The 27,958-nt window shown below is 42.9% G+C and overlaps 1 protein-coding gene across 4 annotated transcripts; it reads right to left on the bottom strand.

The window, feature by feature from the left end:
• Window positions 1–6,720: 6,720 nt before the first annotated feature.
• MKRN1 (makorin ring finger protein 1) lies at window positions 6,721–27,517 on the bottom strand. Of its 4 annotated transcripts, none has more exons than XM_057732786.1 (8): window positions 27,136–27,517; window positions 18,934–19,062; window positions 12,149–12,378; window positions 11,441–11,667; window positions 9,033–9,247; window positions 8,176–8,286; window positions 7,491–7,629; window positions 6,721–7,154 (listed from the first exon to the last, which is right to left on the bottom strand). In XM_057732786.1, the coding sequence occupies exons 1-8, from the start codon at window positions 27,315–27,317 to the stop codon at window positions 6,942–6,944; spliced, it is 1,446 nt and encodes a 481-aa protein (XP_057588769.1). In that variant the 5' UTR covers window positions 27,318–27,517; the 3' UTR covers window positions 6,721–6,941. The 4 variants fall into 4 exon arrangements, with proteins under 4 accessions (XP_057588769.1, XP_057588771.1, XP_057588770.1 ...); XM_057732788.1 differs by lacking the exon at window positions 27,136–27,517 and adding an exon at window positions 26,187–26,587; XM_057732787.1 differs by lacking the exon at window positions 18,934–19,062.
• Between the last annotated feature and the right edge of the window lie 441 nt (window positions 27,518–27,958).

The raw sequence follows: 27,958 nt of genomic DNA, 5'->3' as shown, positions 1-27,958 counted from the left end.
AGAAAAAATTAAATTACAGAGAAGCTTGACTATTAAAATCACTTGCTATCCCATGCAAAGTGACTCTCTCAACATGATCTTGTACATATTGTCTTTTTTTTTTTTTTTGGCCGCGTAGGGTTTTCGTTGCTGTGAGTGGGGGGCTACTCTTCGTTGTAGTGTGCGGTCTTCTCATTGTGGTGGTTTCTCTTGTTGCGGAGCATGGGCACGTGGGCTTCAGTAGTTGCAGCACTCGGCCTCAGTAGTTGTGGCACATTGGCTTAGTTGCTCAGGGGCATGTGGGATCTTCCCTGCCCAGAGATTGAACCTGTGTCCCCTGCACTGGCAGGCAGATTCTTAACCACTGCGCCACCAGGGAAGTCCCTATACACTGACTTTCCATAACATTTCAACACATGCAGGGATGTGGCTATTACTCAGGTAGCCCCTTGAGGGGTTTAAGTCCTGCCCTGACCATTGACAATATGAACCTGGCAAGTCATTTCAACTTGGGGGTGGAGGCTTTAGTATTCTCAACTGGGAAAAGAGAAGGCTGGACTAGGCAATGTGTCTGCATCCTGGCTGTGCATGGGTTGGGCCACAACACCTGCTAAACACACAGGTTCCCAGGTCCTGGGAACCTACTGAGCTCTGCTTCAATAGGTCTGTCTGGAACAGGACCCATAATTTGTACTTGTTAGAAATCTCTTCAAAGCATAAGGAGATTCTCACACATCAATCCACAGACTGACACTTAAGCATCATAGACTAGAACCGATCTGTTGTTCCCACCATCTCTTCAAGCTTCATCACCCAAAGCCTTAGTAGCGGGTGACCACAGAGATCTAAAGCAGAAGTGGAAATGCCAAAGGAATTCCTAGATGCCTTAAGGAATGCCCATAATTAGAGGGAGGAAAAGGAAGGAGTACCAAGTCAGAAGAAATCATAACTAAGTTGGTGTCAACCAATGCTGCTAAGGAGGGGTCTGCACACCATCCCTGGTCCCAGGCCAAGGAAGTACAGAAACCAGAGCATTTAGAAACCTTTGTATCAATTAGGCATTGCCACAACATCCAATCCTATGCCTGTCAAAACCAATAACAACTTTGGGATTGTACTTTGAAGACTGTTTTCCGTGCCATTTTTCTTTTTTTTTTAATGTTTGTTTATTTTGGCTGTGCCGGTCTTAGTCGCAGCACGCAGGATCTTGTTGTTGTGGTATAGACTCCTAGTTGCATTGTGCATGTGGGATCTAGTTCCCTGACCTGGCTCCTTGCATTGGGAGTGAGAAGTCTTACCCACTGGACCACCCGGGAAGTTGTGCCTCTCACAGAAGGCCCGTGATGAATTGGATTTTTTTCTTTTTTTAAGACAACTAATCTTTTTACCGTGAATGATTTGAGAAACACCAGTGTAAAATAACGTTCAAGATTGAGGGGAACAATGATCAATTCCACCTATTGCCACGAAAGGCCAAGGACATGGGAGTAAAGTCCCCTGCAGTTCCTGAGTGTGGCAGGACTGTCACCGGCAGACCCTGGCAATGCACTTTTGGTAGGATGGGGCAGGTCCACTACAGGTGGCACAGTCTACCTGAGTCCAGCCTTTAATCAGAAGGTGCTAAGTTTGAAGCATGCTCCACAGCTTATCAACTGTGAAACCACAGGCAAATGATTTAAAGTAAAGTTTCAGTTTCCACCATTGTAAAACAGAGATTACCCGTCACCTCAGATTGCTCTAAGGAGTAAAGGAGAAATGAATGAAGTGCTAAGCACGGGGCCTGGCACACCATGCATTCAATGAAGTCATTAGCAGAGATCCCCTGTTCAAGAGCTTTCACAATGAGGGACTTCCCTCGTGGTCCAGTAGCTAGGACTCCGAACTTCCATTGCAGGGGGCGCAGGCTCAATCCCTGGTCAGGGAACTAAGATACTGCATGCCATTTCTCGGTCGGGGGGGGGGGGGAAATCACACAAATATCTCTAACTCCATAAAGAAAAGGACTACCACTATTGTATTAGGATATTTCATGCCAGGCTACATCGGCAAAAAGCAAAACAAAAAAAGACTCGAAAATCTCAATGAATCTCTTCTTCATGCAAAATTTGATTTGGGGTGAAGGGGCTCTCCTCTCCAGTGACTTGGGGACCCAAGATCCCTCCATCTTGTAACTGCCAATTCAGCATGTGTCTTCCAACATCTCCATCACAGGAGAAGGGATAGAGGAGGAGTGCAGCAGGGGTCTGAGTCACATGGACCCAACTTCACCGTAAAGAAGTTTGGAAATGGAGGAGATCGTGTGAACTACTTTGGTGAGCACTGTTTCCGCCACATCTGTGCTCACAGCACCTCGGTGCTAGTACAGTGCTGGCAGGGACTCAAATATCTGTAAAACAAATGGTTACCTCATCTTATTAAAAACATTATCCATTAACACAATTTTAACACAGAAGGCAAGGGTAGGGGAAGAAAGTGAGTTCTTACACCTGCATCTACATAAGAAAAACAAAATAAGCCATTTACAAGAGAGCAAATATATCATCAGCATCTTCCTTTAAACAAATCTTTTTTTCTTAGAAATTCATAATTTTACATTTTAGATTATGATCACTGTTGGCAAAGACAGAGCAGGGACAAGCTTTCTGGAAGTCAATTTTGAAGTATTTGAGGGGAACTAAAAGGAAAGAAAGCATGTCACTTGAACTTATTTGTTTAGGTACTATAGGGCATATTTCTTCTGTGCACTGATAAGAGAGCTACATTAAGACCTGGTTAGTTCTGGTGAAGGAAGATCTTAAGTATTTTCTATTATCAGCAATGTATCTCTTCCTGCCAGTCAATACAAAGAAATAAGCATTGGCTTATTAAATTTTTAAAATTTTAAAGATTCTTTTCCTACTTAGAGGTTAAATCCCTTTCCTGTACAAACCTATGCAATCCTTAGAAATGGCTTCCAGTGCTTGAGAGATCTTTAAAAACTTATCATCTAGCTATTCAATTCACAACTAAAGTGCTTCTGACATATTTAAAAACTACAGTAAAAACAAAACAAACAAAAAAAAAACTACAGTACAAAATCTCATTCTAATACAATTACATATTTTCATTAGTAATACTTACCAGAGCAGGCAAAAAAGCAAGTTTGTAATAATGCTTTTCCTAATAATGTCTGTATACCATATATCAATTTTAAAAGATAAAGTTTATTTATGTTTATCAGTACAATTTATTTGATCACCTTACAATTTATTTTTTTAATAGATTTATTTATTTATTACTTATTTTGACTGTGTTGGGTCTTTGTTGCTGATCGTGGGCTTTCTCTAGTTGCAGCAAGCAGCAGCTACTCTTCATTGTGGTGTGCAGGCTTCTCACTGAGGTGGCGGAGCACAGGCTCTAGGCACGCGGGCTTCAGTAGTTGTGGCATGCATGCTCAGTGGTTGTGGCTCTCGGGCTCTAGAGCACAGGCTCAGTAGCTGTGGCGCACAGCTTAGCTGCTCCACAGCATATGGGATCTTCCCGGACCAAAGATCAAACCCGTGTCCCCTGCAATGGCAGGCAGATTCTTAACCACTGCGCCACCAGGAAAGTCCCACAATTTACTTTCTTACTTGATTACCCTGAATAGAGGTACCTAAAACGTATTGTAAAAATAAATGAATATCTCAAATACTGAAAGTCTTTTACTTAGTTTTCCTTATAAAATGACAGTCAATTCCTTTAAACAGATAATTTCAACACAGGACTGGCTGTTACACCGTGACAACACGAAGACCCAAAATCCCTGTGGCTTTTCACCCCACAGCTGGCGTCCCAGGTCCCTCAGAGGTCAGCTGAGTGTTCCACTGCATCTCTCGTCACACCGTGACCCAGGCCAGTACAACCGCCACCTCCTCAGAAATTATCCATTGAGATAGGAGAGTGGGGGAATGAGGAAAACCATGGACCGACTCTTAAGACTTTCATCTGCAAGTGATACAGGTCACTTCTGTTCACATTGACATCAGCTCACAAAAGTGAGATGGGCTTTGCTATTATACTGTGCAGCCAGAAAGCAGACCTGGACATTCCAAGAGCATGAACAACGACAAACACCTTTGAGAGCGTACCTCCTCCCTCCCCCAAATCTTTGGCAGGATTTGCTTCACTTCCCCCCCATCCTTTTTAAAAACTAATCTCCTGTGAATGTCCAGAGGAGTTAGTCACAGAGGTAAACATCACTTATTGTGAGTGGTGGCGGGAAAGACGTTGAGGTTGTAGTTTTGTGCAAATGAGAAAACAAGTTTCAGCCATCACCGGTGGCCCCCCAACTTTCTGCAGTCGGCAAGCACACAGAAAGAGCTCCCTCTCCATGCAGGCAGTGACCAGGCAGCAACACGCGTTAAGGACTGGCTTACATGTAAACCTCCACTGCTTTCTCCAAGACACAAAGAAAGCTGCTCCAAACATCAACCCACCTACACTCCAGCAGTGACCTACCACCACCAGCTGGGTCCTGCCTAGACCGTTCTCCCCACCACTGCATGCCAACAGGGCAGCTACTGAAGAACTTCTTCCTCCTTTCTGAACACCAAAAAACAGGCTTAAGTCTCTCTCCTCCTCACACCCAACACTTCCGCCTCGCCTCCTGCATCCCTCTGGGAGTACATGTGGTCCCCAGCAAGGCCCCAGCAGCAGCAGCACTTGGGTGAACTTTGGGCACTTCTGGATGGGAGCGGCTTCAGCTAAAGATTCACCAGAAGGGAGCTTACAGAAACAGCCTCCTCAGTGCACCTTCAGCTATGACCATGACTACACTAAGTCATAATACGCACAATCCTAGATGTGGAAACATTTTCAATAGCATGAGTTCTTAATACAGTATTACAACTATTAATTCTTAATTATAGATACCAAATTATTTTACAAATAGGTACTGTAAAAAGGTTACTGAAGGTCTTCCCTCAGAGTGGTGGAAGGGTTTTTATTTTATTAATAAAAAATCCATATAGGGAATTCCCTGGCAGTCCAGTGATTAGGACTCGGGTTCAATCCCGGTTGGGGAACTAAGATCCTGCAAGCCTTGCAGTACAACCAAAAATAAATAAATTAATTAATAATAAAATAATTTTTAAAAGTTATAAGTTCTGTATTATAGAATTAGGAACAAAAACACCGTTATTTGCAGGTCTGAAGCAGGTTCAACTACTGGTGCTTGTCAGCTTAGTCTTGCAAATTCTAAAGTGCAAAATAATTTGATAATCCCAGCTAGTATGGTTTTCCTCTTTATCTCGGAATCATTTCTCAGCAGGCTAGATTTCTTAGGAAAGGTGTCAACTTTTCTCAACGAACCTGTATCCACAGAAATTTGACTAATTCATGACCTGACCCAAGAGGCGATGAAAGAAACAAATATTATGCTTTGACATCTGCGCATTTTAAAATGGCTCATCACACAAAACGGAAAGCCAAATGATGGGGTTTTTAAATTGTTTTATTTGGGAAAAGTGCATCTTACAAAAGGGCAGCTGCAAAATACAGAGACCTCTGCAACAATTACTTGTTTTTGCTTAAAGTGAAAGAATGAGTGGTATCCAAGGAAGCAGCAGTAGATGGACAAACTAGGGGCATCTCCCAGTTGTTTTCGGGACATAGAGCAACAACACGTAAAGCTGTAATTTCCAATCAAGGAATTCCTCTAAGAATTTAACTTTAGCTCATCTCACAGATTACCAACCTGCCCGCCCATCCCCCCACCCCAGCCCCTCTTTAGTGGAAAAGTGTGACTTATTATTGCAAACCAATTGCTCTGCTACAGAAAACACCTTAGAACACAGCTCTGAATCACATCTGTCTGGCTGCAAAGCTCGGGGATGGAATGAGGCAAATACCCATAAAAACAAACACAAAAACCTGACAACAAAACCTCTCACATGAGGACAAAGGTTTGTCAAAAAGTGCCTGGACTGGAAAGTCTAGGAGATCATACAACAATACAACTGTGTATCTGAGACCCAGCTTGTGTTAATACATGGGATAACCAGATAGTTAGAACTTTATGGCTAAGCCCATTTCTCTTACTTACATAGACAGCGCTAGCACGGCTCTATTAAAAGCTACCAATAGACTGCTTTGTCCTTTAAGATCTATTTGCCACACAAGGCTGAAACCACTAAACCGAGTTGTTCCACTAAGGCTACAAATGCTGCACCTATGCAGGGATGAGAAGCTTGTTACACACTCACACACACCAAGTCTATTGGCCCTTGGGAGTCAATGCCAACACTGCATTTATTTTATTCCACTGTATCTTTCATATGTGTTCTTTCACAATTTTTCTATCGAGCTAAACACAGTAAAACTCTCAACACATTCGCACCTGGTTCTGGTTACCCAGTAGTATTACTTGTGTGCAATTAAACAAGAGACCAAAACCACAGGACAAGTGCACAGGGTGGGGATTACCGGGCAGGGAATAACAGAGATAAAAACACAAATGTGCGGATTTCACCAACAACCTCAAGCATCCACCTCCTAGGTCTACAGCAGAAGGCTACACGCCACAGTTCAGATCCTTCACCCATCGCCCTGATTCTTGGACCCAAAGCAGGGCCAACGCTGTTACTTTTGAACCTGGGGTCCTCAAAAATGAGTACTGGAAATCCAGAAACGCTACCCTCGAACTGTATGAATCTCATTGAAAAGAGACGCAACGCAACAAACCTATACTAACTGACGGTTAAATTCATGTTACAAAAAAACTAACTTTAAGATTTATTTTTGTAACTTTTTTAAACAGAGAAAACAACATACTCCTTGGGGAAAGGTGCGGGATTGAGAAGACAGGCCCTGGGTAAAAGTTATTACGACAGCACCTGGAGTTGAGAGGCCTGCCTAGGCGAGAACCACGGGCACTGCCGCCACCACCGGGGACAGGGGCTCTCTGAGGCTCAGCAGACCAGTTCACACGCCCCGCTAAGCTGCTATAGATCCAAGTCATAAAAATCTTCCAGCTCATCATGAAACAAGTCCCACTCGTCTTCAGAGTCTGTCAGGTCGTCGTCCCCACCAGCAGCCAAAAGCATAAGCAACATCTCGCCCAGCTCAAAGGTGACAACCTCTTCTTCATCGTTGTCAAAGGGGTTGCCGTTCTCTCTTTCCTCGATGAGCTCCCAGAAGTGGTTCCTTCGTTGGGCCTGTAAAAAACAAGGCCGTGATAGGGATGGCACTGCCGGGTAGCATCTTCTATTCTGTTGTTTCTAAGGCAAAACGTCCAGCACACCAGAGGGCATGACGAACCAGACTTCTCATTTAGGGTTTCGACTTTACCAATTCCTCCCCTCCGGTTACTTGATGCCAACAGTTTAGTCTAGAGCTTTAAGCATTCTAGTTTTTTCCTCTCACAGCCCTCCCAGTTTGCTGAGGTTGGTTTCCTCCTTTAATGCTCTAGTCTCGCTCCCCTACCCCAATCTGTGCGGGACTCAACTGAGAGTGCGCTATTTCCCCTCCTTTAAAAAAACAGTGAGAGTTACCCGGTATCTGCTTGATGTTCCCACTTTCTGTCTCTGTGGCTCCTCTCTACGGCCATCAGGGTACGCATGCTTGTAAAAACAGTTCCCTCCAAATGGGCAGCTCCCACGTCCTTCATCAAAATACCTGCACGCCTTGTTGCTGGAAAGGAAAATATCGCAACCCTTATTCACAGTGGATTTCAGGTCTGTATTTGACTATCATCCAGGGTGTCTTTAAACAGGGAGGGATAGAACCAGTCCTTGTCTGTTTACAGCCCTCCCCAAGGTGTGTACTTAAACGTGTGTGCGCCACTGCATGAAACGCTGACTAGAAACAGAAACCATTCAAGTCTAGCTGTTTAACAGCCCTAGTACCAAAGACCCAGCAGAGAGAAAAACCTTTGAGAAAGCCCACACACAAGAACATAGGACTCAGGATAAGGCAGACCCCCATTCCTGGGGCTTTAGCTATATCAGCAGTGCAGACGTTGTTATAACACAGTCCCTTGGCGTGCTCCCCAAGGACTGTGTTATAGCAAGATACCCAACGGGTTAAGTGTTACCAGGGGTGACAAAATAAACTGTGCTGGGAAGGATAAGAAAGGGTAGGAAGGAGGTAGGAGTATATAATGCAGCACTGTCCTTTTCAAAGTGAACCCAAGCTACGTTGGGATCTTAGCCTGAGGAAAGGCTGCAGTGCTCATACCTCATTGCCTCCTTGTATTTCTGAATGAGTTTCTGCTTCTCTTCTTTCTCCTCCACCCAGTACTCACTTGGAATGACAAAGTTAGATGTGATCCGGCATTCGGGGCAGGACCTGGGAAACAATGAACAGGCTGCAGTGCAAGTTCCCCTTTACAGGCCCACTCTCCTTCAAGGACACACCCTGGTGTGTCACCTCCAGATTTAAAGACTCAACTGAAAGGCAAAATGGGCATTTCCTGAAAGGGTTCCACACACTGTTCCACAACTGACCATTTCTTCTGAGGCAAGACAAACTCCTTTATAAATTCAACTCAATGGCTAGCCAGTTCATTAAAAAAAATAATAGGTTAAAAAAAAAACAAAAGAAGACATTTCACACAGACTCCTTTTTCTTTCGTTTAAATAAATTTATTTCTTGTAACTTTGCTCTGTTTAGATTATGTAGTTTCTGTTCAGTTATGAGAACAACCTTTAAAGGATGGTGGATTATTGGCTAGCTTAATGGATGGAATAGGAAAGTGGAAAACGTCAAATGTCAGGAAACATACATTCAGAGCTTGATAAGTTTGTTCTCTGAGCCTAAACTGGCTAATCCATCAAACACAATCTCCTCGGGAAAAAAGCACGAAGATTCTACTAACTGATACACAGGGTTTCCTCATTCAAATAAAAGCAGGTATACCAACTACTCTAGAAGCTAGCTGAAGTACAAAGAAGAAATCCCAATTAGAAGAATACCCCAGTTTCAAGATAAAATGCATGCATTTAAATGCGGTCCATCTGGTTGAAAGTTGGCACAAGATACTAAATTCTTCCCCAAAATAGAAAGCACAAACGAAGGTTGGGGAGGAGTCTCACTTTATGATCTTGCTCTCAAATTGCTTAGCACTCCTCCACTTGCGAATACACTTGAGACAGTAGGTGTGGTTGCAGTTGGAGAGGATCCCGAAGCGGCGCTCGCTGGGGTTGGCTTTCTCGTAGACCACCTCCATGCAGATCCCACACACCATGTCCTTGCTGCGCTGCACCGCGAACGAGAGCTCCATGTCCTTCTCATGGGCCTCGATGCAAGACTAGAAAAAGTGGAGAGAGGGGTGCAGTCAGGCCGTGGAATCGTGACAGACTTCAACTTGACAGTTACGGACTCCTGTTCAGAGAATCAAACAGGTCAATGGAAAAGATAGTGTTCCCAATACGACACTGAAAACAGCTTTCTTCACCATGAGAACAGGTGCACTGACATTTGTGGACTTCACAATACCATAAAGTCAAACTCTGAGGACTCAACTTCAGGAACTAAGAAATTACCTAATTTTCTCTATCCTGCAACTCAACCCCTTCTGCTATCCACATTACAGATAGTTTTTCACACCAAGTTTGTTGATTTACTGGTTTCTAGGTGGAAAATGTAATTAGTATTAAGGCTCTAATTTAATAACCTGTCAGAGAATAAGCGTGAAGGAAACTAACATCTATTAGGCGACAGTTATGTGCCAGGCATATATAAGTTTCACATTCAAAATAAAACAGCTTTTTTTTTTATTGAGATATAATTTACATACCATATAATGCATTTATTCAAAGTGTACAATGAAATAGTTTTTGGTATATGCAGAGTTGAATACCCATCACCAACATTAATATTAGGACATTTTCATTATCCCAAAGAGAAACCCCAAACCCACAGTAGTCACTCATTTCCCCCTCAACACCCCCAGTCCTAGGCAACAACTTATCTGTGGATATGCTTATTCAGGACACTTCATATAAATACGTGGCCTTTTATGACTGGCTTTGTTCACTTAGCACATTCTCAAGGTTATCTATGTTGTAGAATATATGACTGTTTCATTTCTTTTTATTGCTGAGTAATATCCCATCCTATGGAGAGACCAGTTCGTTTTTTCATATATCAGGTGATGGACATTTTGGTTGTTTCCACTTTGGGGCTATTATGAATAATGCTATGAACACTCATGTACAAGCTTTTGTGTTGACATCACATACTTTTTATTTTAAATGGGGTATAGTTGACATAACATTATATCACACATATTTTAATCTATAAAAAACACGCTAATTATAGGAAATACAACAAAGCAACAGAAAAGCCACCCATAATCCCAAATAGCCACAATATTTTAGTACATATTTTTATCTTTTAAACAATCCCCTGAAGCACTATCCCCAATATATAGATGAAAGACTTACAGGGATTTAACCTGCTTAAATTCACAGTCAATATGCTATGAAGGTAGGATTCAAGCCATCTTACACCATGCTTCACCCCCCCCACCCCTTTGACAAGCAAATTAATTTTTATTATACAGAGATGATCATGATTAGAAGCAAAATTTGTTCCAATGAATGTAAGGTTTGTAATACAGCATCTTCTCAACCAAAAAAATTCATGCTGCAAATGGGCTTAAAATGGTAGTCTGAAACCTCCATCCGTTGCTAACGAAAAGGTAAAAAGGCGCAGTCACTATGGAAAAAGTTTGGTAGTCACTCAAAATATTAAGCCCAGAGTTACCATGACCCAGCAACTCTATACCAAGGTAATTAAAACATATGTCCACAACATTTACACATTAACGTTCCTGGCATTATTCATAATAGCCAAAAGGTGGAACAACTCAAATGGAAAAACAAAATGTTGTACAGGCAGACAGAGGATTACTGCTCAGCCATGGAAAGGAAAGAAGCACTGACGTACACTATAACACGAATGAGTCCTGAAAACATTACGCTAATGTGTGAGGCAGTCACAAGAGGCCACACATATGATTCCATTCATGAGATGTCCAGAACAGGCAAATCCACACAGACAGAAAGTAAATTAGTTGTTGCCAGGAGCTGGAGGAAGGGTAGAATGGAAAGTAATGGAGCTAAGGAGTATGAGGTTTCTTTTTTGGGATAATGAAACTGTCCTACATTAGAGAATAGTGGTGATGGTTGCACAACTCTGCAAATATATTAAAAACCAATGAAATGTGCATTTTACAAGAATAAGGTGTATGGAGTGTGAATCTCAGAAAAGCTGTTATTTTAAAAAGAAGTAGGAAAGAAAAAGGGGGGGAGAGCCCATAGTCTGAGGTTCTGAAAGCACAATTTCTTAAAACAGTCAAGAAGCCCAGGAAGGAAAACATCCCTACTTAATGATAACCATTCAGTTTACCACGTTTCTTTTAAATGAACCGACAATGTTGTGAAAGGGACACTATAGTTCTCGCACCTATTAACACAATACTCTCCTTAAGACTTACTTTTATGTGCTGTGATCTCTGGGCAGCATCCATTGGGTGGAGCACCTGCAGCCCACACATATCACACACGTCTCCGTGGAGGTACACACAGTTCTCCCCGTATCGGCACTCTCCCACTGCCGCGTAGGGACAGAGCTGCTTCTTCGTTTCCACCGCAGTTTGCTCCTTCTCGGATTCTTCCTTGGTCACTGAGCCCTGCAGGGGTGCTTCAGTGGAGGAAGGGGCAGCTGAAAACATTTAAGAGGGTGGTAAAGGTCCAAAACAGATAAGGCAGATACATGAACTATATAAGGTAACTGAGACTCTAACTGAAAAGAAAAAAAAAAATAAAAACCTCAAACTCCAAAAGAGTCTAGTGAACTAATTCCCTTACTCTTGAAAGAAATGAATTTATTCTGATACTGACATTTCCAAGACTAGGCATATTTTAAAAACTTTAAAAAAAAAAAGCTTTTTATGTATTTCTTGTGCAACTAAAGTGATTAAAGGAGAGAGGCTTCAGTTTTTCAACACCTTCTACATCCAATACTACTCGGATTCAAAAAGTTTCTTTCACTCCATCTGTTAAGTCTTAGGTAACCTAATTTAAGAGTATTAAGATTACACTAAATATGAAGATTGGAAGCAGGAAGGTTGTGGAAACTCAGCTAAACTGATGAACTACTCTCTAGCCCTCTAACTTGTTTTTTTACTCTTCAAAATACTCACTACGGCCACAGTAGGGCTGCCCAGGAACAAACTCGATGGCATTCACCCAGTCTTCTGAACCTGCTCCCACAGCTGCAAAGTGTGAATTTCTTGACTCGGCTTCACCCAGATTCATTTCAACAATGGGTCCAACTACTGATGAGAGACTCGAGGAAGCAGCAAGGGATGATTTTGCAGTTAGATCTGTAGCAGTTGCTTCCTCCTGTTTCAATGGCTTGCTATGTTCATATCTTAAAAATAAAATAAAATAAAACTTAAAAGTCAGCAGTCACTGTCTAACCAGAAGCTTCTAGATGGAATATATATATATATTCCCGATCCTGTCCGTGGGTTCTTTCCAAACTACTGTGCATATGAATCGTGTGGAAAACTGTTAAAAGGCAGATACCTAATTTCTAGGTCTGGAGGGCAGCCCAGAATTCTGCATGTCTAACAAGCCCCCACTTGATGCCTAGGAACCAGTTTGAGCAGCAAGGCCACTGGCTAGGGGTCAGCAAACTTCCGGGTCAGATACATACAGATTTGGGGCTTTGCAGGTCATACTACCGATAATGACAACTCTTCAACTGGCCCAAAAGCAGCCATAGGCATTAGCTAAGTGACCATGCATAGCTGTGTTCTGATAAAACTTTACAAAAACAGCCTTCGCTGAGGTTTGCCCTACAGGCCATAGTTTGCCCACCCATGCTGCAGACCGTCTACTACCTTCAAATTCCACTCAAATTAGGAGTTTCAGATAGCTGACAATCTACCGTCCCACCGCAACTCTGCTAAAGAGACTGTGCAGCCAAAACTGACTGACTGATTAGGCAAAGCAAGGCTGACACTGAAAGTCAGCAAGTAAATATGTGAAACATTTTACCAACACACAAATTAAAATGTTCCCAATATTAAAAGGGAGAGACAGTATTTACGAAATATACAATATGTGTTTTCTTTTCCTATGTCCATCCACCTAGTTTTCTTTTCTAAATTCTTACCCTATGCATTTCCTGATTCCTTTTCATCTGTGAAATTATCATTGAACCTTATCTCCAAATACAGAAAAAAACTATTTCCTTCAAGAAGTACCCTGCTGCTTGAGAAAATCCTCAGAATTCTTTGAGCATTTTATGCTGAGAGACTCACCCAGACACAATAAATTAGTGATGAATGCAGTACACAAACTGTGTTATAATGTACAGTGTCTATCTAGCAGGTCTTGTAATTAATTGGGCAATATTAACCATGAGTCATGTGTGTTATAGGTGATTGTGTTTATATCTAAAAAAGAGGTAAAATCTAACTAAAGACTGTACTTTAGCTTATGGCAAACATTTGCTGAGCTAGTCGTTACCATTATATTATCTCAAACCTTCCTACCCCTACTCTTAAGCATTAGGTAACCTACCTGGCTTTGTAGTACAAGTAGTTTGAGTATCCTGATATCAGCTACAAAAACCCAGTGCATTTATTCCACAGACTGCAGTTACGCAGCTGAAGATCAGGAATGTGCTCTTTCACTTGTACCATGTCACTTCATTATCAAAAAATTATGAGAAAATATTCTTTCATTTTAGAGATGGCGTGTAAGCAGTCTTCTAAAGACTCTAAAGCCACCCTGTACAAGACAGCAGCCATGAGCCATATCTGGCTATTTATACTTAAGTATAATTTAAAACTCAATTCCTTGGTCCTTGCCCCAAGGTCCCTGCTACATTTTCAAGTGTTCAGTCACATGGAGCTAGCAGTCACCTTTTTTGGCAGAAGATTGAGAGCATTCACACCATTGCACAAAGTTCTACTGAACAGAAACGCTCTGAAGTTTGTTTCAGAGATTTAGGGAACCTTAGAAATCTAGCCTCAAATCCTCACATTTTAATTACTTTCATAGCCTTTACGTTAGAAAAGAACCCAGGTTTCAGAATTAAGATAGGCTTGAATTTAAAATGCCAGCTTCACCAACAGAGAAAGCCTTCAAGGCTCTGGGAAAGTTGTAAAGAATTAAATAAAACTAAATGCCAGGGGCTTCCTAGGTGGCGCAGTGGTTACGAATCCGCCTGCCAATGCAGAGGACACGGGTTTGATCCCTGCTCCAGGAAGATCCCACATGCCGCGGAGCAAGTAAGCCCGTGAGCCACAACTATTGAGCCCATGTGCTGCAACTACTGAAGCCCACACGCCTAGAGCCCGTGCTCCCCAACAAGAGACGTCACGGCAATGAGGAGCCCACACACCACAATGAAGAGTAGCCCCTACTTATCACAACTAGAGAAAGCCTGCGTGCAGCAATGAAGACCCAACACAGCCAATAAATAAATAAATAAATAAATAAAAACTAAATGCCAAGATGCATAAAGGGCCGAAGAAATAGATACGGCAACCCATATTTTAATTTTCTTTCTTTCTCCTTTGCCATATTCATTTTAAGAATTTCAGGGTAAATGACTCAAAAAACCACTTAAAAAGACAGCACTGGAATGCTTATTGCCATCTAGCAAATTGCAAATACAATGAAGTTTTTGAAAGGAGTGCATTTTGGTTTTAAAGTAAATTTATCAGGGAGTCAACAAGGTATAATAAAATTTTGAAGGCACAGAATATTAGCAAGAAACTTCACTTTTGCAAAGTGCAGAATAGATCTATAGAAATATACTTTTGAGTAAAAATTTGTGAGTAAGCACTAGGAAAGGTAAGAGTACAAATAAGAACTAATAAAGCAAGAAAGAAAAAGATAAAGCAGAAGCAAGCCTCCCATTGTGAAAGGAGTTACTAAATAAAAACTAATGGTTCAGTGAAGCATGGAGCTCTTCGTAGAAGAGGGATTGGCCAACTATGGCCCTCAGGCCAAACCTAACAGGAGCTAGGAATGGTTTGGCATTTTTAAGTGGCTGGAAAAAAAGATCATTTTATGACACGAAAATTAAATGAAATCAAAATCTCTGTGTCCCAAAATAAAGTGTTATCAGAACACAGCCACATCTATTAGCTTATGTATTACCTAGGGCTATTTTTGTACTACAAGAAAACGTATGGCCTGCCAAGCCAAAAATATTAATTCTCTCGCTCTGTGCTAAGTCTGCCAGCCCCTGCTAAAGAGGATTTTGCCAGCTACTGGATTCACAGTCGTGACAGTGGCTGTGTTAAAATTATTAATTCTTTAATGAATTATCACAGAATCGTTGATTCTTTTAGCCAGAGTGTTAAACTGGTGAGTTAAAGCCAAGGCAACACAAACTAATATTGAGTTTTTCTTTCACATCTTGCAAAGAATACTTTGATACAGTATCTGTTTCTATCTATGGACGTTTAATCCATTTTTATACCACCTCTACACAAAATATAGACACTTCTCCCTCTGGTTGCCTTGCAACTCCCCACCCCCAATAATTCTGAGGTTTGATATCTGCTTTTAAAGGTTTTAATTTATGGGATTCAGTAGGTCTATAGGGCAAAACCCCTCCAAAGAGCAATTCCCTGGTGGTCCAGTGGTTAGGACTCCGAGCTTCCACTGCAGGGACACGGGTTCGATCCCTGGTCAGGGAACTAAGATCCCACATGCCATGCAGCCAAAACAAAAACAAAAAACAAAACAAAACAAAACAAAAAAACCCTCCAAAGGAAACAAGATCTACCTGTCAACTAAGGCAATCCTGCCCCTTTCCTAAGTGGGTGTTCAGAAACAATGCCTAGGAGTTCCAATGGCACTTACTCAGTGGGGGCAAAGGATGTTAGACGTCCTGCGACATGTACAACAGTCCTGAGCAACAAGAACCAACATCACTGAACAGTGCCCCTGCTACGCAATATGGACACAGCTTCTGAACTGCTGGAACTAGGATATCATCTTTCATCATAAACGATTCCCTACATGAGGAGTTAAATTATTCAAAATTCCTGGGCATTGGCCAAGTTGTATAAAAAGTACAATTTTAACAAGGAAAGACACTGTCTTGGAACAAGCCCCTCCATAAGATTCCTTCCTTAGCTAGTCTATAATCAAACTCTTAATAATCATCACCAAACTTTCCTTTCAGGCAGACTATTAGGATGCAGGTCTCCCTAACTCCTTTCACTCTATCCTAACACCTCCTAAGACCCCTAAACCCAGATCAAATCAGGATCATTCCCCCCAAAAGGGAGCTGTATACCCTTACTAAAAAGAAAACTAAAAAGAAAAATACAGTTCATTAGGTGACTTGTAGCCGCCTAAGTATTAGAGCCTCACCAAAGCAGGGCACCTACCTTACTCCCTGGCCTTCAACCTCGGTCTCCCACAAGGAAGCCCACTCTGAATACAGGGATATGCGGAAGATGGGCTTCTATACTTACTCCCAAGGAGAACACGGAATGCCATGTGGGGCTGGCAAAGCTACCTGAAAAATAAGCTGATTAACACATGGAGCCTATGCCTCAGCTTGGATTTCTTCAATTTACCCCCTTCTTTCCCATTCATTTCACCTCTGTGGTCCAATCAGATGAGTACCTCCTCTGAAATAAGAGGTTCATCTGTTAACAGCCATACTTTTCCACCTTCTATCACATAGTATGTTATTCTCGACGACTCTCTGCTGCGCACCTTGGAGCCCCATCTCCACTTTCACCCACATTCAATTCCTCTGTCCCTACAGTTTACAAGGATTCTCAGCTGACTGCCTAGTCCAGGAACCCAGCTCCCCTACAATTAAGTTGACCTAAAAAACCTGCAGCAACCATTCTCCTACGAATCGTTCATTTACAGCAAGATGGATTCCTAACACCTTTTGCCCTCTTTAATAGTGTGACTACAAAAGACATATCTGGGTTTTTTTAGTTTTTGTTTTTTTGAGAAGTGTCATGGTATCATTTTTTCCTTTCTAGCAATATTGCAATGAAAAAATTATCAAAGGGCAAAATGACTGGCCACTAAACTCAGGTACCAGGGGTTCCCTTTCTGGGCTCCTTCCTATAGTCACATGGAAAGAACTTTTTCCTTTTTTCTCTACCCTTACTAGAATTCCTGGCAAGGTAGATGTGAGATAACCTAACATCAATATCCTACCCATCTTTTGAACTCTATGTATTTGAACCCAAGAGTTGACACAATTCTTTTCTGATAACAGGACACTGAAATTGGCTACGACACTGCCAGAATATCTTACCCTAGTGTGATGGTTTAAAATATGTTCAAGATTCTTTGACATCCCTGCCTTCACAACAGGTGGAGCCCAATTTCTTTCCACTTGAACATGGGCTGGACTTAGTGACTCGATTGTAATAAACAGAATACAGTGGAAGTGACAGTGTGTGACTTCTAAGACTAGGTCATAAAAAGGCACTGTGGCTTCACCCTCGTCTTCTCTCTTGAATTGCTTACTCTGGGGACAAGTTAGTGTGAGGACACTAAAGCAGCCCTAGGGGAGTATCCATGAGACGAGGAACTCAGGCCTCCCACCAACAGATGTGTGAGTGAGCCACCTTGAAACTGGTCCTCCAGCCCCATCAAGACTTCAGATGATGGCAGCCCTGGCTGAAAGCTTGGCCGCAATATCTTGAGAGTCTCTGAGCTAGAACCACACACCCAGCTAAGCCACTCCCAGAGTCCAGCCCCCAGAAACTATGAGATAACAAATCTTTACTGTTTTCAAGCTGTTAAATTTCAGGGTAATTTGTTTTTTGCAAAGTCACCACCATACTTTATTTTCCTCTAATTAAGTTTTATTGTAGTATAGATGCTTTACAATGTTGTGTTAGCTTCTTTTGTAGAGCAAAATGAATCAGCTGTATACATATATCCCCCCTTTTTTGGATTTCCTTCCCATTTAGGTCACCACAGTGCCTTAAGTAGAATTCCCTGTGCTACAGGGTATGTTTTCATTAGCTGTCTATTTTATACATAGTATCAATAGTGTATATAGGTCAACCCCAATCTCCCAATTCCTCCCACACCCCACCCTGCCAGTAATTTGTTTAACATCAATAGATGACACACCTAGATATTTTCTAAACTGGGTAGATAAAGAAAAGCTCTACCCAGTTGCTAGCAGAACCCACTACTGCTGAAATGCAATTTAATAGGATTATGGTACCAAGGCAATGAACAATGACAGAGATTACTGAATACCTAATCCCTCTTGGCTCTTCACCATTCTGAGATAGATACTAGAGACATTTCTGAAGCATTTTCTGTAAATCTTAGCTTACAACTTGTGAGCTCAGGTGGTTTAGGAAAGTTTAGTTGGAATGACAAGCCCTCTTAACTAGTACCCTAATACATTGTTCCAAATGCTTATGATCCCATTTTTCTCTCCATAATTCATACTAATAGAGAACAACGGAAACCAATCCCAACTGATCAAATATGCACCTTATTCTTGGTCTTGAAGAGGAAATGCCATTAACAAACATGCCTTCACCACACCCCATCCCTAGGTTTGCTGAAGTTGCTCCTCAGGCACTGCTTAAAAACTTAGGACTGTATTATAAATTCACTTTTTAAATGTAATAATACACTCCCTCCAAGTGAGAGATCTATCAGTGTGCTTACATTCCTAAGGAGCACTTTTTAAAGTACTATTTTAGGGAATTCCCTGGCAGTTCAGTGGTTACGACTTGGCAATTTCACTGCTGCGGCCTAGGTTCAATCCCTGGTTGGGGAATTAAGACCCCACAAGCCACACGGCACTGCAGTGAGGGGGGCGGGTATTATTCTGAATCTATTATTTACAAAGCTGTTGGAATTACGTATTGTACTCTCATTTTTTTCTGCCAACCTCTCCATCCACCCCTGAACAAAACTGAAAACTGAACTGGAAACAAATTCTTACCTGCAGCGGTCTCCGTAAATACAGTACCCTCGCTGAAAATACTTGCACACTACACCATATGGACTGTCAGAGAGGTCATGTGAGTAGCGACAGTTATCTCCTTCCTTACAAACCCCATGCATGAAATACCTGTGAGACAAAGAACCACAAGTTGGATTATAAGCCAGTACTCAAAGAATTCATGACCAATATATTCTACTGGTAACACACGAGCACTATATACTAGTAATATATTCTATCTATACAAACATGAGAAATGAACACAAAGAAGATAGAACTAGACCGTATGACCATAAAATTATGATGGAACCACAGGAAGACCGCCTATAGACACAGGTGCCAATTTAGCTTTAAACTTTGAGGTCATCATTAGTCTTTTGCTCTGCAGGCTAAGTCTGATCACTGCTCTCATTTACAGTCCTACAGAGGTAGCTTCTTGTTTTCCACTAACTTTAGCCATAACGGCAGCTCTATCTGCAAAAAAAATCAAAGATAAGAAGCAAGAAACAATGCAAACCGGAACAGGTCAGACTACTGTATATGTTTCAATTCTTCAAGACACCATTTTGATTCTTTAAAAGTCACATGTGAAAATACAAGTAAAAGCTGTTGCAAAGGTAGAGGCAAAGGGAAATCACTTTCTGTCCTTCATTTACCAGATTCCTGGTTCCTCTGCCTTAAAGGAACAGTGCACCTAACCAGAAGTTTCCAAAAACCAAGTATCAAGAGAATGACTCAGTTTCTAAGAGCACCTGGGAATTTGCCAGAAACGCAATTTTTGAGACCTTACCTCAGACCCACTAAATTGGAAATGGGGCGGAGGCCAAGCAGCAATCTGTAAGTAACTATGCAGATCAAGGAAATAACAAGGGTCTTATTTTTTGTAGATAATCCTGATCTTGTAAAGTGGGTAGAATCACCACCATCCCCTCCATCCCCGACGTTGGTCTCTCTTTTTTAAAAATAAATAAATGTATTTATTTGTTTGTGGTTTTTTGGGGGGGCCTTCGTTGCCGCACATGCACTTTTCTCTAGTTGCAGCGCACTGCCTTCTCATTGCAGTGGCTTCTCTTGTTGCGGAGCATGAGCTCTAGGCTCTCAGGCTTCAGTAGTTGTGGCACATGAGCTCAATGGTTGTGGCTCATGGGCCCTAGAGTGCAGGCTCAGTAGTTTTGGCACACGGGCTTAGTTAGTTACTCCACGGCCAAGTGGGGTCTTCCCAGACTAGGGCTTGAACTAGTGTCCCCCTACATTGACAGGTGGATTCTTAACCACTGCGCCACCAGGGAAGTCCCGGTCTTTCTCTTGAGCAGAGTTATGAAGGTTTAACTTTGGCAGACCATAACTGCCCCAAATATGCATCTAGGTACAACTGGTACAGAATAAGGAAAGAATGCCTATTTCCTGGGTGTAAGTGTCACAGTTATCTAGTGATGGAAGGTAGAAGAGCAATAAGCACACTCCACTTGTCCATTAACGGATTTAATGATATATAGAAAAGAGATTCATATTTACCAAAAGGGGCCTTGAAGAAGCCTGCCCCAAAATGAAATGTGAAAGGTTCTATTCAGATTACTGGCAAGTATACCTTCTATGGGACATAGAAAGATACAATTTAACATCTTGGTGGGAACAGCTATAATTCTCAAGACCCTAAACTGCCCTAGGGTTTCAGGCCATAACAAAATATAAGAATAAGAATAAAAAAATATATATATATAAGAATATAGTAGCAGGAAGTCGAATTCTAACTGTAATTAACCTAATTTCAACTGTTATCATGTTTAACTTAATCTAACTAGGTCTGAAGTTTTGCTCAACTACAGGGCAACTTTCTGCAAACTTTGAAGCTGTCTGAGCCCCACATGACGCAAATTTGAGTTAAACCACTTGGGCCAATAGGTACTTTCTGGCTGCATAAATGAAGAGATTAACACTTAAAAAAGGGACTTCCCTGGTGGTCTGGTGGTTGAGAATCTGCCTGCCAATGCAGGGGACGTGGGTTCGATCCCTGGTCAGGGAACTATGATCCCACATGCTGCGTGGCAACTAAGCCAGCTCTCCACAACTCCTGAGCATGTCACATGCCAAATCTACAAGCCTTTGAGCCACAACTAGCGAGAAAAGCCCACACACCACAATGAAAGATCCCATGTGCCATAATTAAGACCCCACATGACCAAAAATAAAAGTAAATAAGTATTTTTTTTAAAATTATTTATTTATTTTATTGGCTGTGTTGGGTCTTTTTTGCTGTGCGCGGGCTTTCTTTTAGTTGCGGTGAGTGAGGGTTGCTCTTCGTTGTGGTGTGTGGGCTCCTCGTTGCCGTGGCTTCTCTTGTTGCGGAGCATGGGCTCTAGGCACACGGGCTTCAGTAGCTGCAGTACGTGGGCTCAACAGTTGTGGCTCATGGGCTCTAAAGCACAGGCTCAACAGCTGTGGCGCACGGGCTTAGTTGCTCCGCGGCATGTGGGATCTTCCTGGAGCAGGGATCGAACCCGTGTCCCCTGCACTGGTTGGCGGATTCTTAACCACTGCGCCACCTAGGAAGCCCTAAATAAGTATTTTTAAAAAAACACTTAAAAAAACCCCAACAACCCAACAAGTCAATGATAATTTCATTGTAATCATGCTTTAAAGTATCTATAAAAGTAGCCACAGTTCGTAATTCATTATTCATTTGAAACAGTCTCACTGTTTAAATAGTCCATCCCCACTGGGAACTTTCACTCTCACAATTTTGCTCACTGTCCATCCCCACTGGGAACTTTCACTCTCATAATTTTCCACACAAGACAAAGGAGTCTATCTATACCTTCAATATTTCTTTGGGGTCAGTTTGAAGTCAGACATGCATGTACTGATACAGTTTTAAGGCTTGATGAAATATCTACCTAGAGATCTCAGACCAGCTGCTCCAAGGAGTTCAACTCCTTCGCACCTGCACTCTACTGTTCAGCTGGGTGCTCCTCCTTAGCACTTTTGCAGCACCTACACCACTAGTGCTTTTCAAGATGCATGATGGTAAAAACTGTTCCTGAGAATCCAAAATGAAAGAGTAAAAGTCAGAGTTACTGGCCTAGGACAGTGTGGCATGGCCTATTAGCACCTTTGGGCCAAGAGCACAATACAGCAATGACCAAGAATGGAAAGAACAGTGAGGAGGACTGGCTGAAGAGCCAGGGAACAGATGTGCAGGGCCTTTTAAGCCAAGTTATCTTAAAGCAGGAAGAAACCACTGAAAGATCTGAAACAAGGACATGTCAGAATTAGATTTAAATTTTAGGGTCCTACATTAAACTGCCTTCTTCCAGGTGACCTGTCTTGGCCAGCTGATTATATTTATGTCTAGGGACTTCAGTCCATTCCAAGGTTCAAGAGCCAGCAGTGGATGCAGCTAGCAGAACAGTTAATACAATCAGGCTGCATCAGTTGCCAATTGTTTGGATCTAAGTAGTAACAAAAGGCACAGTTTCAGAATTAGGAAAACTGTTTAAATTCCAGCTTTGTGACCCTCAGTAAAGCTATTCTGTCTTAGTTTCACCACTCTTTCAGACTTAAGAACTTAAACAAAAAAGACAGCATGTGTGTACTAACAGCTGCAGTGTCCTTGCTGGCACTATGTTCATTTCCACATCTCCCCTTGCACATCTCTCCTCTGCCCGACCACACTTTGACTTCATTTGTTTCTGACCTCACACTGTAAGAGGTACACAGTTACAAATCAGTTAAGAAAGAATAAGGCAACCAACAGGGCAAGAGACCTAGATGTCATGCTGTAAGGAGACTTTAAGTAACTGGAGTAGTTTAGCCAGAAGACAAAGGAATAGCCTTTTCCAGCACTATTCCTGGCACAGTGAACCTATGCAGGAAGCTACATCATAAATCTGGCTCAACGTAAGGACTGAGAACTAGACCTATCCAGCAATGAAATAAGTTCCTGAGGTCCAGAACTAGCATCACCAAAAGGAACTCAAGCAGACACGAAATCACCTGATACTGTGGGATCAACAGAAACACTAGAATACAAGCCCTAGTTAGTTACTGCCAAATACTAAGCATTATTTTACATGGTTGTTTGGTACATATGGTCTGGGTTCCTTGTTTGTCTTACTGGCCTTTGTCGCTCAGTGATACTAACACTATTGATATAATTATAAATGGTCCTGAGAGTGAAATCCCTTCTTGCCAACCCATCTCTTATGATGTGATAGTGTAAGTTATAACAGAAAGAGGAAAAAAAAAACTCCCAAGAATTTCTCCCCATTACAAAACCAATCAAGATAAGTGCTTTCCCCCCCTTTTTTAAATGCCACCAAAAAGCCATCATCCAAACTGACCTTGCCATAAGTTAAAAGCTGGGCCATATGATTTCTACAGTTCCTTCCACCTTGAAGATTCTATGACTCCAAGCAGACATTGTCCAGTAATAGAGAAAAATACAATTACCTAGAAAGCCCCGCCTGCTATACCTCTTGGAAACCTAAGCATGGTTGTTACCAAAATATGTACAAGAAACCCCAATAGTAGCTTGTGAGGGTGTAAGAGAACCACACAACACCCTCAAAGTACTCCTGGGCATCACAACAACCTGTCTGGGGATTCACAGAAACTACACAATATTAATTAATTTGGCATTTAATTACTTAATCTGCTGTGACTTTTTTACTTTGTTGCTTAATTCCTGGTTAAGTACATGTACCCTATTTCTCAAAATAGATTGCAAATTCCTGGTGTTTAAGAACCATAGTTTATTCTGCTTTTTATATTTTATAATACCTGTACACATAATACTTTGATATGTGTTTAGCAAAAACTGCAGGAGACAGCTCAGTGTCATGGAGAATCATAGTGCCAGGAGCAAATTAATTTTCTTTCCCCAGGCTGGATAATTTTTTCAATGCCATCCCTTCAAAAAACACTGAAGTCTGCAAGTAATAAATTTCACTATGGATATCACAGCACTTGGATAAAGACTTTCTGGAAAAACTCCCTTCATTTTTTTTTTTTAATAAATTTATTTACTGGCTGCTTTGGGTCTTCATTGCTGCGCACGGGCTTTCTCTAGTTGCGAAGAGTGGGGGCTACTCTTGTTTCAGCGTGCGGCTTCTCCTTGTGGTAGCTTCTCTTGCGGAGCACGGGCTCCTCAGCATGTGGGATCTTCCTGGCCCAGGGATCGAACCCATGTCCCCTGCATTGGCAGGTGGATTCTTAACCACTGCGCCACCAGGGAAGTCCCTCCCTTCATTTTTAAGATATATTAACTACACTTAAAACTTCTGAAAAATCAAAATGAAAAATCACTTGGTTTTTGTGTATTATTTCAATATGCTCATCTACCACTGTAGAAGCAGTCTACTAAAGCAGTGCCTAAATTCAAAATTACAACCTGCAAATTACAACTTTATTACTTTAACCTCCCCCCCCAACACTCAAGAAAACTAAAAGAAACAATAGCATTTCTATTTCACAGCATTAAATTCTAATAAAAGATCTCAAAACAGCCTGGTGGGGGCAGCATAACACAGTACCTTCGGAAAAGTATACTTAGGTTTTTCTTAAGCAGCAAAAACACGAGATAGAATTTCAAGAGAAACAGTTAGAAAACACTAACCAACAAGAAAATAGATGGTTCTGAGCAATCAAAAACAAATTTCCAACATCCAAACAACTTCTGTGAGGAGTATACCCTTAGTGAAGAAAATAGCCTTAGTCAAATTCCTAAGATATAAGGGGGAGAGAGGCATAACCTAGAACCCAGCATTATCTTCAATTCTCCTCAAGGGAGACTCTGCTATCAAATACAATGAAAATATTTATTTATAATACAGTGCATTTCTGCATTTCCTTCAACATCTAGCTCTGTCTCTCGCTGTAAGCACTAATGCTCATTTACTGAATAACTGAATAAGGCAGTCCCAGAAAGATACACACATGTTCTATCAAGTCCTTTGTCTTTGCTGATTTACAAGGGTATTCTTCTTAAAGAAAGCAGAGGAATCTTATAAGCACATATTGAAGTGGGTAATTTTAGATGTGGATTTATCAACATCAATTTAAGCATTTACTGAGTCTACCAAACACTGAGTAAAGTCCTACAGATACAGTGATACAACAGGGCCCCTGCTTCTCAAAAAGCTCAGTTTACAATAAATAAATGAAGATATATTTGGTATTCCCCTATTCAAGGGAGGAAGTTTTTTTTTTTAATAGATCATGTTAGTTAGTACTTAGGACAACTGAAAACAATCTCAAATATTAAAACTCAAGACCTATCAACTAGCTTGTACTTTTTTTTGGATAACTGTCTCAAATAAAAGCTATGGACAGCTTTACAGGAAAAACAAAAACAATAGCACAGCTAAGCCATTATCTGATACATAATGCTTCTTAGAAATATTAGATTACTCAGCTATGTAAATTTCTTAAATATATAAACTTATTGGTTTATGGGCAAGAAACTCCCACTGGTCCAGGAACGATCTAAGATATTTCAGAAACTCATATATCCTAAAGGTAGGCAACGAGGAATAAGTCTGGTTAGTTGTTTTGAATTCTGATGAAACTGGTGAAGAACTAGAAAAGGGGAAGTAGATTAGGGAAAAGTGCCTAACAGAGGGGAAAGTAAAGTGCAGAAGTGACAATGCATTCTGTGCAGAAATGAGTTAAGCTCAGATACAGACACAACAGGATAATGAGACCAGACCAGTAATACATAGTAATGTCAAGTTAGTGATAAGTATTCAAGGATATTGAGATCACAGTCCGTGTGTAAACTCAAGGCAATGCATGGAGTTCTTAAAAAACCCATGTATTAAAGGAAGATTATTCTCAGTGTATAGACAGATTGGAACCGCAGGGTGAATGGCTAGAAAATTCAGGAATTTAAAGGTTACACTAGTCCCTTTACTTTTAAAAGAATCAATTAGCACATAGAAATCAACTGCAGCATTGTAGAGAAGAGAAATAACAGGCTCAAATAATTGGTTCCCTGAATAGGAATTTTTAAATCTCATTCTTTGGGATACTGCACAAGTATTCTCAGGATCTACAGATGACTGATGAAAGCAGCTACCTAAAACAGCTTTTATGCTTTCTCCATCCCGTTATTGAAAATAAACTTAAGCTTATCATTCACGCCTTTAAATGTATCATGTTGAGCACTGAGAACGCTTCACTTTCTCTGTTAATACCAGGACAGTGAGTTCTGTATTTGAAGAATATTTTCAAGTATTTGCATATAAATTACCCACCTAGGTGAAAAACGGCGTTTCAACTGATTTTTTCAACCCATTGAAAAACAAAAGCTTCCAGTCCCTTACTGATCACTTTCAAATTCTAAGTACGACTAGCGACATCCAATTAAATGCCCTAATCTTAAACGTGCAGCTCGGTTAATTTTTTACATGCGTACAAACGTCAGTATAACCGTGCTCCACGAATCACTCTCCCCGCCAAATATCTTCATCTGACACCCCAAACCAAAGCAAAATCTCTCCTTGGGGACCGACGAGCTCCTTGACTCCCTTAAGGAAGATGCGTGGATTTCAAAAAAGAAAACCTTCAGCCGAGGAACGGGATCGGCAGCTCGTACAATTTAAGGCGGAGGACACGGCCCCGGCCCGGCACTCGGTTCTGAGACAAAGCTCGGAACCGCCAACCTCGAGAGACATACAAAGAAGAAATAACAAAAGCGCCCGCTCGGGGTGCGGCGGGGGCGGGGGCCGAGCGTCCCGGGCAGACGTTACACACGGACGACACGGCGGCGGGGCCCGCGGCGGCGCTCGCCGGCCCGGCAGGCTCGCGCGGAGGCGGGCTCCCAGCGGCGCCGCCAACCCCCTTCTCGAGCCGGCGAGCCGGAGGCCGGGGGCGGGGGACCCGGCGACAATAAGGAGGGACGAGTCCCCCTGCCTCTCCCCGCGCGCGCCGCGCCGCTCGGCCGGGTGCGGGCAGGCGGCGGGCGGTGCGGAGGCCCCGCAGCGAGGCCGCGCGCGCCCGGGCCTCAGCGGTCGGCGGGGGTTGACGCGGCGCGCGGGCGGGCGGGCGGGGAGGCCGCGGCGGCCGCGGGGACAGCAACGCCGGCAGCGGCCGCGAGACGCCGGCTCCCCTCCCACCTCCGCCCGCCCCCGGCCGGCCGCCCGCCCCTTCCTCCGCGGTCCCGGTGCCCTCCCCGCACCCGGCGCCGGCCGCGCTGCGTCTCACCTGCAGGTGACCTGCTTGGTCCAGCCGCCGCCGCCGCCGCCGTCGCTGCCGCCTCCCCCGCCCCCCGCCCCCGGGGACGGGGAGGTGACTGCTGGGATAGGGGTGGGGGAGGCCGCCGCCGCCGCTGCCGCTCCTGCTCCTGATGTTGTGGCTGTTGTCCCGGGAGCTGCAGCCTCCGCCATTACTGTTTATCCCACACAGCAGAGGCGCCGGAACTTCCGGGATCATATCATTCCGGCCCGGCTGCGGGGAGGAGAAGGCGGCGAGGCGAGGGGTGGGGAGGGGAAGGACACGGAGGCGCCGGCTCGCTCCCCTCGGCCCCGCGTCGCCTCTCCGAGCGCTCTCGCCGCTCAAACTGCGGGCCGCAGCCCGAGCGCCCCCGGCCCGCCCCCAGCGCCCTCTGATTGGTGGACGCGGCAGCTCCGCCCGGCAGGGGCGGAGCGAGGGCGGGCTCCCCAGGTGAGCCCCCGCCACCCCACCTGCTGCCCCCACGCTCCACATCCTGGGAACCAAAGTCCTCGTTTCAAGGGCGCTGACCCCGAGCAGTACTTCCCAGCAGAGGCTGATGCAGTGGAAAGGCAGAGTGGAATTGGGCTCCTGGGTTTGAATCCAGACTTTCCGGGCTCTACCAGTTACAAGCTGTAGGAACTTGGGCTGGATACCCATTCTCTCTAGCCTGTTTCCTTATCTCTCAAATGGGGATGATAGTAGGCCCTACCACATAAGGGTGCGGTGAGGATTACATGTGAGGCAGTCACTGAGCTTAGTGCCTGGACAGACTAAACACGTAATGTTCTCTCTTATTCTTCCCATCAGAGGTGTG

This window comes from Hippopotamus amphibius, chromosome 4 (assembly GCF_030028045.1).
Source record: "Hippopotamus amphibius kiboko isolate mHipAmp2 chromosome 4, mHipAmp2.hap2, whole genome shotgun sequence".
Lineage (NCBI taxonomy): Eukaryota > Metazoa > Chordata > Mammalia > Artiodactyla > Hippopotamidae > Hippopotamus > Hippopotamus amphibius.
The sequence above is the reverse complement of the archived record's forward strand: the minus strand, read 5'-3'. Positions and strand labels throughout refer to the sequence as shown.

Excerpts from the sequence above, each read along its gene's own strand:
- MKRN1 (XM_057732786.1), bottom strand. The coding sequence starts at position 27,317 with ATGGCGGAGGCTGCAGCTCCCGGGACAACAGCCACAACATCAGGAGCA. Across the intron at positions 9,248-11,440 it reads AGAGATCACAGCACATAAAA|TCTTGCATCGAGGCCCATGA; the intron begins GTAAGTCTTAAG and ends CACTTTTTCTAG. Across the intron at positions 7,630-8,175 it reads AAATACAAGGAGGCAATGAG|CAACAAGGCGTGCAGGTATT; the intron begins GTATGAGCACTG and ends TTTCCTTTCCAG.